At 41.7% G+C, this 13,194-nt stretch overlaps 2 protein-coding genes across 2 annotated transcripts; both read right to left on the bottom strand.

The window, feature by feature from the left end:
* Positions 1–3,212: 3,212 nt before the first annotated feature.
* On the bottom strand, positions 3,213–5,381 carry LOC116893443 (leukocyte immunoglobulin-like receptor subfamily B member 3). The gene is made up of 4 exons (XM_032895210.1): positions 5,359–5,381; positions 5,196–5,281; positions 5,007–5,059; positions 3,213–3,814 (listed from the first exon to the last, which is right to left on the bottom strand). The coding sequence occupies exons 1-4, from the start codon at positions 5,379–5,381 to the stop codon at positions 3,476–3,478; spliced, it is 501 nt and encodes a 166-aa protein (XP_032751101.1). The 3' UTR covers positions 3,213–3,475.
* Positions 5,277–12,163, bottom strand: LOC116893442 (leukocyte immunoglobulin-like receptor subfamily B member 3). Its single transcript, XM_032895209.1, has 8 exons — positions 11,905–12,163; positions 11,461–11,763; positions 9,852–10,136; positions 8,427–8,729; positions 7,919–8,206; positions 7,370–7,672; positions 5,746–5,775; positions 5,277–5,436 (listed from the first exon to the last, which is right to left on the bottom strand). The coding sequence occupies exons 1-8, from the start codon at positions 12,161–12,163 to the stop codon at positions 5,393–5,395; spliced, it is 1,815 nt and encodes a 604-aa protein (XP_032751100.1). The 3' UTR covers positions 5,277–5,392.
* Positions 12,164–13,194: the final 1,031 nt, after the last annotated feature.

The raw sequence follows: 13,194 nt of genomic DNA, 5'->3' as shown, positions 1-13,194 counted from the left end.
AGGAGTATCTGTGACTGTCTCATGTATCTCAAATCAGAGATTTAACTGGTTCATTTTAAGGAATAATGATCGGAAAATCTACAGATTCATTGGCTCACACTACCTATACACTGGGGCATATCCCAAGTGGGTCCAACAACTTCTGTCCAATGGTAGATATTCACATCTTAGGGCTATCACACAAGTAATCCTCAGGTGTGGTCAGAAACCAGTGATCTCTTGGAATTCCTGGTCTTAGGAGAGGAAGCCTGAGAATCTCTGTGGAGTAAGTAATATTGCACCTGACACAAGTTACCAGTGGAGACTGTTGTGTGTTGTGTTTAAGGACTTGAGGATCCTGAGCCAATTGACACAGCATGCAGATGTGGGAGTCCACATACAGTAAATGCAGTTGTGGGCAGTGGAAGCATAGAGGGTCAGCAGAATGATAGGTCACTTACTTCCTTTGAAGAGACCTCCTGGAAACACACGCTGTGGACTGAGCTAGGTTCTGTGATTCTCCTCATGGAATTCCAGAACAATTTTGTGTGAGGATACTATGAAAACCCATATATATATATATATATATATATATATATATATATATATATATATATATATATCTTGTATCAAAATGGAATCCCTGGAACTAGAACTGTAGCACCTCATTCACTTTTCTCTTCTCTAGGACATCCTCATATCACACCTAATCTCTCAGTACATTGAGGTTTCATTGTGTCCTCAGGAGAGTATATGACCATTCTCTGTCAATCATCAGTCCCAATTGACACTTTCTTTCTGTTCAAGGAAGTAGATGACTATCCCTACAAGAATTAAAGAGTAAAGCCCCCAAGATCTACATTGGGAGGCAGAATTCTCCCTGAATGCTGTGACCCAGGCCATTGGAAGTATTTTTCTTTGTTTACATTTAAAATATTATTCCCCTTCATGGTTTTCCCTCCAGAACACCCTATACCATTCTCCATCCCCTGACCACATGTGTGTGCTCCCCCAGCTACACATCCACTCCTTCCTCCCTCCCTGCCCTGGCATTCAGCTACAGTGGGGCATCCACCCTTCACAGGACTAAAGACCTCTACTCCCATTGATACTTGACAAGACCATCCTCTGCTATATATGTGGCTGGAGCCATGGGTCACTCTATGTGTACTCTTGGATTGGTGGTTTAGTCCCTGGAAGCTCTGGTTGATATTGTTGTTCTTCATCTGGGGTTGCAAATCCCCTCAGCTACCTCAGTCCTTTCTCTCATTTTGCATTTTTCTAAATGCTGACCTCCAGATTAGGGAACCTAATAACAAAATAGCCATTTATACTATATTAATCCTGCCAATTCATGAGTATGACCATCTTGCCAAAAGAAATCTACAGACTCAATACAATCCCCATATAAATTCCAACTCAATTATTCATAGATTTAGAAAAAGCAACTTGCATATTCATTTGGAATGACAAAAAACAAAAACCAACCAAACAAACAAAAAAACAGAGGTGTTATATGTTCCTCTGCTATTGTAGATCAGCTTATGTATCATTAAAAAGTATGGCCTTCTTTGAGCAACTTTCCTATTAGAAATACCTTGTGTTCTGCTTCCTTACAGGGACTCTTCACAAACCCACACTCTGGGCTCATCCACGTTCCATGGTAACATCAGGGAGTCCTGTGACCATCTGGTATGAGGGGGACCACAAATTCCAAACATACATTCTATATAGACAGGGAAGCCTAGAATCCTGGGACAGACAGACCAAAAGGACTACAACAATGAAGCAGAATTCACCATCTCATCTGTGACACATCTGAATTAAGGGTGATATTCCTGTTACTCTTACACTTCTGTTGCATGTTCAGAACCCAGTGACACCCTGGAGCTGGTAGTTACAGGTGAACATTCTCTCAGGAGTCTAAGATTCAGATGTTAGTAAACACTGTTCTAGCAGTACCTCTTAACACAGGCCTGCTATGGAGGAAAATGTTGGTTGTTTATGCTGATTTAATATTTCATATGTATCTTTCCTAGGAGTGTATTAAAAACCCAACTTTTGGAGCCTGCAAAACCTTGTTGTAAACTTAGGTATGCTTGGGGTTGGGGATTTGGCTCAGTGGTAGAGCGCTTACCTAGGAAGCGCAAGGTCTTGGGTTCGGTCCCCAGCCCCGGAAAAAAAAAAAAAGAAAGAAAAAAAAACTTAGGTATGCTTGTGACCATCTTATGTATCTCAAGTCAGAGATTTAACTGTTTCATTTTTAGAAATGATGATCAGATAATCTTCAGATCTCAATATATACATACATGTATGTAAGTATGTATGTATGCATGTATGATGTATGTATACACTCTGGGGTGTCTCTGGCCAGTTTTCAAGAGGGCCCAATAACCTCCAGGAAAGGTGGAGGTAGAGGTTCAGATACTATGGCTCAAATTATTCTCAAGTGTGATCAGAAGCCAGTGACCTCCTCGAGCTTCTGTAGCATGGAGATTAAGGTTGATGGATATTTACAATGTGGGGAAAGCAAGTTCCATACTATATAATCTCAATTACCTAAGTGTATGTACACTTGCAGGATCTAGAACAACACACTAAGCTGAGCTGCAGGTGACTGGGTGACTTCATTCTTGCCCTTTTGTGTTTTGTGTCCTGTAATGCACATATTAAAAAATAAACAAAAGCTTCTTTTAAAAACTTTAAAAAATGTCAGGGGGCTGGAAGGGGGTTGTTTGGTGATGGGGAACAACCTTATAGAAGAAGTGGAAGGGTTTACGATGGGGGCTTATGGCTGGGAAACTGGGAAAGGGAATAACATTTGAAATGAAAATAAAAAATATCCAATTAAAAAAAGAAATAAAAAGTAAAAGCAATAGTTGAATGATGAAGTCTTGCGTAAGTTTATGCCTTATGACAGGCAAATTAGGCATAACTTATGGTTATTTCATCATTTGATTTTCAGCTTTATTAAGATACAATTGACAAAAGGTATATATTGAGATTAAAAGGTTTTGCAATTTTGTATATACATATGTATATGTACATGTATGTACATATACATATTGTATATGAAGATGTGAGAAAAATTGATGAAAAAAGAAACCATAAATGTGTAAGAGAGTGAAGAGTCTTTGAGCATATTTAGAGAGAGGGAAGGAAGAGAGAATGTAATTACACAACAATCTGAAAAAATATCAAAACAAAAGAAAAACCATGGAACAAAAACTTCCTTCAGTCCTATTTTCTTTCTTCATTTTATGCATTGGTTACTAACAAAACATTTGCCCTATTTACAACATGCAGGCATATTTCTTATCTCAGACTACAGAATCAGGTGAGTCCCTGAAGATCTCAGAATACACTAGACACCAGATATTTTTGCACAATGACAGTGTGCCTATGACATCTTATTTTCTGACATGGCTGAGTCCTTTCTCTCCCACGGAATGTAGATTCTAGATCTCTCTGGACTGGTTGACAACAGAGAAGGGTCTCAAGTCAGCATTTTCTTCCTGGAAAGAGGGGAAGTTTGCCTGCCCTGTCTTGGTGTCATGATGTGCAGCTGGGCATAGATCACAGCATGAGAATCCTGAGATGTATCAACCTGAAGTAGAAAAAAGTAGAAGGTTTGTGTTGGCCACTGGAAACCTGGGGATCTGGAGAAGTCAAAACACACCTGCTGATCTATGACTTGGTCTCTGTTTTTCTGTCTGTGTTTAGAGTGCTGTAATTCCTTTGGAAACAGGGAAGAAGAGGTAGTCTGTGCCCTTCTGAGTCTAGCAGGTTTCACCTGGGCATACAAGTGTATGGAGGGGTCATCCTCATGTTGGCTCTGCAGCACAGAAACAAAGAAACAAAAGGAGTGGATCTTAGTTTCCCCAAAGGTTCTTTAACCACCCTTAAACAGGATGGGAGAGTGATACTTCAGACACTTATATCAAAATAAACCATTGCTGATTGGGTCTTTGGTGACTTCCTTGGTACTTATAGCACCTGTTTGTTTTCTTCCTGTGTTTCTGACATATGATTCAGAAACTTGCCTCCAGCTTTTGGAAAAAGAACATTCTTGCTCTTAGGACACTTAAACCTACCATGTCCTGTACCTAGATATACCAGTTCATAACAGGCCTGTAGGAGCTTCTTAGGCTTTTCCTCAGAAATCTTCTTTCAAGTTTCCTTTAAATTCATACTGACCATCTATGTCTTACCCAACCTCAACCCACCTCCTCTAATTCATTTCCCTTACACTTTGCACTGCTCATTCTCTGTGTTGGTCTATATATCATCTCCACCCCCAATCTTATCCCAGTGGATAGAGAATTATGTTTGCTTTGGGTGCAGTCAATAGCAAAATCCATGAAGTGGGGATGAACATAGTGGTTGCTATGGAAACAGTAACTTACGATCAATGCCCAGTGCCCATGTTTTAAAAAAGTCTAAGCAATAAAACACATGCCTGGAACCCAAGTGCTGGTGAGGTAGATACAGATACCCAGGGGTCAATGGCACCAATCCCCCTAAGTAATTAACTCCAGGGTCACTGACGGACCCTGTTTCAGAAGATAAGGTGGAAAAATAGAAGAAAACATTAAATGTTGACTTCTGTTCATGGCCTTGTGCTTACATATATGAGCACACACATACTCAGGAATGTGGTTCTCATGCACTAAAGTTTCCTGTTCATTTACTTGGTAGCTTTCTTCCAAGAGATTAAAACCAAGGCCTAATACATCCAATTTAATCAAATCACTTTACCATTGAGCTACAACTTCGGACCCTCATATTGTCTTCTGAGTCTCAGGAAGCATGCTAGTAACCAGACAGATACTGAGGAGTCAGAAAATAGGAGGCCGTGTGGTCACAAGTAAACAAAGCAAGAATGAGATTACATAGAAAACAGGTGCTTCCAGAAACAAGAAGCCAGCTTTGGATGATGCTGAGGTTCAGAAGAATGGAGAACAGAGGTTCTTTCTGTGGTATCCTGGGTCATAAGTTCTTAGTATTGTGGTCAAAAATAATCTCACCAGTATGCCTAGCTCCACATTGTCTGCAGACCTTGTGACCTTCACAGTAGCATCTGTAAAAACAAAGCACACATGGTTTCCCCATACATATTCACAGGACCAGATTCATGCAATTTTTCTGATTGGAAAAGAGAAGAGGCCATGATGGTAATGGTATATAGTGAGAATTCAGAGTCCCTGATACTCTACCAGATGCTGAAACCTCAGTTATCTCCCTCCCAGGCCATCTTTTCTCACACAAGATTTCTTCCTGGATGGCAGAAGCTGGACTGGAACTGAAGAGACAAGAAGGTGTCAAGTAGCAGTGTTGGGTCAGGCATGTGGTGTCTAGGTTGTTGGACATGAGTTTTACCTCTTCTGCAGGTGTCCAACCATGCTCTTTGGCTCTACAGCTCCTTCTGGATGTTGCAAGTCAATCTTTGTCTGTACTGAAAAAAAAATAAAGAACCTCAGCCTGGAGGTGGAGTCTCCTTACTCAACAACACCTCAGAAAAAAGGGACATTTAAAATTAATTGCATATGTGTTCAAATATTCTAAGAGATAGAAAGGCTGATATAATACCTGGCATTTCACATGTTTCTGAATTACATCTTCTGATCTGAGATTCTGTAGAAATGTTTCTAAATTTCTCTACTCCAGGCTGCAATTTCCCTTGGGCTCATTTCCTGAGCCCCTACTTGGAGATCCCATAGTGGGACCCAGTGCCCACTGAGACCCAGGCATCCCACATCTTACTCACCTTTCCTGTGCTTGTTCTGATGCCAGAGTCTGAGGAAAAAGAAGAGGGTGAGGACAAAGAACAGTAGGAAGAAGGCTACGGAGACCCATATCAGAGACTTCTGGTAATTTGCCAGTCCTAGAACACAAATGATATCGTGAGTGACAGATTGTAAAATAGAACCTACTATGTGAGTCTAAAGAGGACATCACAGAGCCTGCAAGGTTCTATACTAGGTCCTCTGCTATGCTATGGTTATTTGATTGGTGGTTATGGAAGGGAGACTCCTGACTTGTGAATGCGGTTGTCTCTGAATCCTTTGACAGCTCTTAGAGCTCTATTCTTCCTACTGGGTTGCATCAGTTAACCTTGTTGTGAGAGTTTGTTGTGTGTCTTATTGTGTCATGTTGTTATGTGTTGAACTGATAGCCCTATGTGGCCTGCTTTTTTCTGATGGATGCATCTTGGAGAGTATATCTGGGGGAGATAGAAGGTTGGGGCATCTGGGAGGAGTGCAGTAAGGGAAAGCTGCATCAAAATGTATTGTATAAGAGAAGAATGGCTATCTCTCAATCTGATAGCCATGCAACATGGAACTATATCCCAACAGTTCCAGTCAGTTTACCTGCCCTAGGTCACCTAGAAGAAAGACATGTTGCTAAGGATTGATCTCAAGGTACCTGGCCTACCATTTTGTTCCCTACACTGGAGCTAAATATTACAAACTTGAAGAAAAGATCCTCGATGCTCTTCCCTAGCCTTGTACCACACCCCTACTCAATGTCACCATCCCAGCAGCAAATAGGATAGGACTATTTCAGAAGTGGGTTCTAGAGCCTTTCTCTGTAAGTAGATGACACATAATATGAGCAATAACAAGAACTTGCTGTCTGAGAGAGCTATCAAATTTCAACTTGTGGAAACTGAAAAACCCATGGTAGAGTGGTTTTTTCCATATCAACCTCTCCAAAAGAAAATTCACCAATCCCATAAATAGCATGATCCATATCCCCTCCCGGAAACAGAGTTCTTGCTTAGTCCTCTGAGGTCACCTGAAATTGAGTGAAACAATCAGGGGGAATTGACACCCTCTCTCATTTATGTGCTCCTCTCAATATCAGTGTTCATCAGAATCCTTGTATTGTAGTCTAGCCTATGAGATTCTGGGTTTCTGGGGATGATGCTAAATTCTGTGCTTCAATACCCAGCACATTGATCATCATCCAAGCTGATATAGGAATGAAGACTCATGGGGAGATAGTGTTTCCCATGTATTCTGGATGGAAAGTCTTCCTGGATAGGAAAATCTAAAACCTTTGTTGGAATGGGAATCTTTTGGAGTAGCAAAAGATTATGGCAAATAGATTGTGAGGATGATGTATGGAAGGCTACTCGAATATTTTCATCTCTTTTCTGTCTTACAGCTATACTGCAGCCTCTCCAGAACCTTTCACTTCCTACATAGAATTGTCTCAATTCCAATGGAGATGGTAGAGTGTTCATTAATTTAAAAACATTAAATTATTTCTTAATCTCTTCTTATGACCATCCCTGTATTAAACTTCTTCCTATGCCAGGCAAGAGCTTCCTTGGTCATGAATAGTGGGTTACTTTCTGAACTTACACAAGCCAGAATCACCTCACCTGAAACTTTGATCTCCACAGGAACACTGGGGTGTGACAACAGGTAAGGAGATGAGCTTTGAGAACCAAAGCACGTAAAGATACCCCCAATGTTTGGGGTCACAGCACTCAGGAAGAATTCTGCCTTACATTGTGGACCTTGGAACTTTAATCTTTGGTGCATGTAGGGATAGGCATCACCTTTCTTGAACAGAAAGAAAGTGTCCATTGGTATTGATGATTGACAGAGAAGGGTCACATTCTCTCCTGAGGACACAATGGTGCCTGGATGCACTGAGAGGCTAGGTGTAATAGGAGGATGTCCTGGCGAAGAAAAACATGAGTGAGGAACTTCAGTCACAGTTCTGAGGTTCTATTTTAGTATCTAGTCTATATATTCACAAACAATCCTTCACCTACTCCTTTGTCTATAGATAGATTTCTGAGATCTCTGAGACAATTAACCTCACCCTGATATTTTCATCATTATCTTGATGATCAATCCAAGGTCTCCTCCCAGTTGAGCCAGTGCCAAATTGATTCCCTACTAAATTCATGGCTTTTCCTCACCTGTGACCAGAATGTCTTGAGGAACACTGGGGGCTGACCACTCAGAAGAAAATCTGGATGCACCATAGCATCTATATTGGCCAGCAATAGAGAAATCCACAGGATATAAAAAGAAGTTGTCTCCAGTCTGTGACTGGCTGACAGAGAGCTGTGGGAGGTCACTTCTACCCTCTTTGGATAGAGAAAATCTGTCATAACTGAGCTCAGAGGAACACCGGAGTGTCAGGTTCTCTCCAGGGGCCAGAACAGGGCCTTGCTGGTTCAGCAGAGAGGGCTCCCTTGAAACCCCTAGAAAAATGAGATAGCAAGTCATCCAGCTAGATCTTGCAATGCATTTCACCTCTCATTCTGCTATTACTATGACATGGTCTCTAATACTTTGGGCCATAGTAGTCAAGACCTCTCTACAGCCATTCATTTCCCAGAAACCTCCTGGTTATGGCAAAGCTAATAACAAAATACTTGGGGGTATCAAAATACAGTTAAATAAAAGACAAGATTTCCTCACCTGAAACATGTATCTCCAGAGGATTACTGGCCTCTGACCACAGATGTGGAGTACTTTCATTGAATCCATAACATCTAAACGGCCCTTTCTTTCTAGATGCCACAGAGATCTCAGAGAACAGAGCCTGGGACATCTCAGTGGGTATGAACTGTGCCCTCTGGAATCTGGAGAACTTCAAATCTTGCCCAGTCACAATGTACCAATCATATATTGTTGATGAGGCACAATAGAGGGTCACATTTCCACCTGAGGTCACCATAGGACTGGGAAAGGCTGAAAGAGTAGGTTTGCCATGGTGAACACCTAGAGAAGGAAGAGGCAGGATATTATATGAGACAAAGGTCTTATTGCCTCCTGCACATCGACTGTGGATGAGCAAATTTGAAACAGTATTTCCTGGAGAAAAAGGAAAGGATTATGATCCTTGGTGAATTGTCATCTGTCAATGCTTGCTCCAGGTTGTGACTTAGCTCTGTCTACCCAGCAAAGTTGTAAGAGTAACAATTATATTGCCCTGCATTTAGGCTTGTCAAAGAAGGGATGGTGGATTTTTTCTTATTATTTTCTATTTAGGACCCTCTGTCCCAGGTTCGGGGCTTCCCTGTTTAGGTATCACATACTTATAGATCCCTAGGGTCCCCACACACCAAATGGTTGCAGGACTCCCTGAGGGGATCACAGAGGCTGAATGAGCCAAGAGGGTGGGTTTTTGAAGGGACCTGCAAAGTAGAGGAAGTGATATATATCTTAGGACTGTTGCACAGAAGTCACAGTTACAAATCACATTTAAACTGATATAAAGTAGCAGAAGGACACATAGGACCCCATATTTCCCTGAACTCTTTATATCTACTGTTATTATCCACCTAGACTTTCATACATAGGTCCAGCTGTATCACACATTCTGTGATATTAGGTTCAGGAGCCTTGATTCACTAGCTCAACACATATGGTCTTTGCCGGGGATCCTGTATCTGTGGTGATATCACACATGAAAGGCGAGGGTTTTCTAACCTGAGATGAAGAGCTCTAGCTGGTTACTTGGCGCTGACCACAACTGGGAGCTATTGAAGTAATAGCCATAGAATGTGAACTCTATCTCTGATTGGGGCTAACAGGACCCAATGTGAACTGCACCCAGGATGACTTTGGATATGTATTCTGTATATATGCAACCCTGGAGAGCTTCTCTTCTTTTTTAATTAGCAAGAACCTGTTATATGCTTGTTGTGAGTCACACTGAATAGTCACATGCCTTCCTGAGGTCACCATAGGGCTGGGAATGGCTGACAGGGTAACTTTGCTGTGGTAAACTCCTAGAAGGAAATAGTAAGCCTGTTTGGAGGAATATATAGTAAACATTTTCTGGGTCTTCTGGAAATTGAGGAAGAGGAAATTCCCAAGGATTTGGAAGTGACTTCTCACCTGTCATCACCAGCTCCAGTGTGTCACTGTGCTGTGACCACCCACCAAAATTGTAACAGTAACAGTGATATTGCCCTGCATTATTATTTTCCATGAATGCAATGAAGAACATGGCCTTGTTACCAGGCTCCTTTGGAGTTTGTTTGAGCCAGGATGATGGGCTTCCTTCTTTATACAGGAAATATATTTGAGTTTCCATGGTCCCTTCACACCAAATGGTCACAGAATTTCCTGATTCAATCACTGAACCTGGCTCAGCCCACAAGATGGGTTTCTGGAGGTTCCCTGCAAGAAAGTACGTGAGCAAGAGGTGGGGCTTTGTACAGTTTTACAGTAAAGATCAATCATACTGTGCTGACTCTTGCCTTTATCCATGAATAGCCAAAGGCCTGGAAATGTAATGGGAGGACCCACCACTCACATGACCATCCAGGTTCCATTATCCCATTTACTGAATGATAACAGTCACAGTCTGCATGCTGTGTATTGGCTCAGGAGCCTTGGATCCTCAGACAAATGGCATACCAGGGTATCTACTGGGAACCTGTATCAGGTTCAGTATTATTCTACAGATACTCTCCAGCTCCCTCATCTGAGACCAGGAAATCCAATGGATCGCTGGCTTCTGACCACACCTGAGGATTATCTGTATAATAGCCATAGCATCTGAATCTCCACCTTTGTCTAGAGGTTATTGGACCCACTTGAAATTGGGCTAGAGATTCTCCAGAATATGAATATTGTAAGTCAAAGAATCTGTAGATTTTCTGATCATCATCCATTAAAAGGAAACAGTTAAAACTCTGATTTGAGGTACATGAGATGGTCACAGTCACTCCTAAGTTTACAATAGGGTTTTTCAGGGCCAAAAGATGGGTTTTTTGTAGACTCCTAGGAAAGATACATATGAAATATTAAATCAGCATTAATAATCAACATTGTCTTCCATAGCTGGCCTGTTGGAGGAGGTAATGTTAGGTATGTATTTCCTTGGTAATAATATCTGAATCTTAGACTCCTGAGAACACTCTCACCTGTAACCACCAGCTCCAGGGTGTCACTGTGTTCTGACCACCCAGCAGAGGTGTAAGAGTAACAGAAATAATGCCCTGCACTCAAATATGTCACAGATGGGATGGTGAATTCTGCTTTATTGTTATAGTCCTTTTGGGTCTGTCTGTTCTAGGACTCTAGGCTTCCCTGTCTATATAGCACATATGTTTGTGTTTCTTGGTCCCCCTCACACCAGATGGTCACAGGGCTCCCTGATGTTACCATGGAACCTGGATGAGCCCAGTGTTTGTGAAGGGTCCCTGTAAGGAAGCAGAACATGAGATTTCTATTAGCAAAGTTGCTCAAAGAAGGTCATACTTTTTAATGATACATAAGCTGATCTACAATAGCAGAGGGACATATAATGTTTCCACATTTCCCAAAACTCTTGAGCTCCACTGTTAACATCACCCTTGATTTCTGCACTTTACATACAGCTATACCACATATTGGGTACAATAGCCCTAGTTCTAAATCACCCACCACACATCACATCCTTCTCTAGGATCCTTTGTCAGTTATAATATCATTAAAGAGAAAGCAGTGGTTTCCTTACCCGAGACCAAGAGCTCTAAATGGTTACTTGGCTTTGACCATATCAGAGAGCTACTCAAGTAATATCCATAGCATGTGAACCTCCATCTCTGGTTTGAGGTTACAGGACCTAATGTGAAAATGGCTCCCCATAGTACAGGGTATGTTTTCCATGAGGGCATTGCAGTGGAGAACTTCTCATCTTCCTTCATTAGAATGAACCTATCATATACTACTTGTGATGCACACTGAAGAGTCACATTTCTCCCTGAAGTCACAACATAGCTGGGAAGGGCAGACAGTGTGACTTCACCAAGGATAACTCCTAAGATGGATGAGAAAGCCTGTTAAGTGAACTCCCATGGGAAGCATTGGTACTCTCTTCTCAGATTTGAGAAAGGGAGTTCCCAGTGAACATAGTCCACTTCTCAAGAAAGATCCCACAGTATAGGTAAGCTCTTCTCACCTGTCACCACCAGCTCCATGATGTCGCTTTGTTGTAATTTGTTAGTCAGGCTTCTATAGGAACACCAGTATTGTCCTGCATTATTCCATTGAATTGGTGAGATTGAGAACTTGGCCTTGTTCTCAGTTTCCAGAAGGGTTGTTGGTGTCAGGTAATCGTGACTTCCTTCTTTGTGGAGACGGTATTCTTTGGCATGTGAGGACCCTTCACAGAAGATGGTCACCTGTTTCCCAGTAGTTACCACATTGCTTGGCACCATCTTTATTGTAGGTTTAGCAAAGGACCCTGCAAGTATCAGCATCTGTATTCAAAGATATCTCCTTCAGATACCAGTGTTCAGACCCAGCATGTTTCAAACATCCCCAGCATCAGCCCACACCTACTGTTCTGCATCTCCTTTTTTCAGAAGTGACCTGTAGTCCCCATCAAGTATGTCCAAACTGGGAAAGCTAAGAAGACACTCACCTGACAGGACTGGGTTCTCGGAGCCCAGGATTACTCCTGAAAGAGAGATACCTGTGAGTGTTTTCATTGAACCCTGAGCAGACCCTCCACTTTCAGATGTCTTCTGAACTGAAGAGACACCCTGATAAACAAAGGCATGGTTGTGAGGTAGATTTCCTCTCAGACAAGACTTCTTCCTCCCAATCTTTACATCTCACCAAGATAAGGAAGGGCTGTGAGAGTGGAAACCATGGCATCTTCCAGTTGCTGCAGGTTTTCAGAGCTTGTCTTCTTGCCAAATGTACAGACACAAAGTGTATGGTCTACACAGGCTGGTTTCTTCTTTGTGTCATGAGGATGTCATATTATGAGGCTCTGAGGAAGAGGAACTGATCTGGGGCATCTGACTCTCTTTTTTATCCAGATCTGTAGTAGGTTGGGCTCCAGAATATGTGGCTTCTGTCTTTTTGTGGTTCTTTAGTTTTGGTTTCTGAGACAGAAACCCTTGAATCTCATACAGTTTAAAAAAACTCATCCTATTCCCTCAGCTACCTCTGTGCTGGCACTACAACCCAAATCTGACTGTGTTCTCTTCCTGCACAGCACCTCCATTGTACCCATATGTATCTGCCTGGATGGTCCTAATCAAAAGAGACTAGGACCTAACACAAAATATGTCTGGTTGTTTCCTGAGTCTGCATATTCACATATAAAAGCTCAGAGTTGGATGATCTTTTTCTCTCAGAGCATCTTCTTGGTTATCATTCATTATTTCAGCCATACCAAACTAATGGTCAGTTGACTACTCAGCCTTTGAGATACTTTGGGGATTATTATATGAAATAT

The sequence above is a fragment of the Rattus rattus genome, chromosome 2 (assembly GCF_011064425.1).
Source record: "Rattus rattus isolate New Zealand chromosome 2, Rrattus_CSIRO_v1, whole genome shotgun sequence".
NCBI lineage: Eukaryota > Metazoa > Chordata > Mammalia > Rodentia > Muridae > Rattus > Rattus rattus.
Note: the sequence above shows the minus strand (reverse complement) of the source record. Positions and strands in the feature narration are given on the sequence as shown.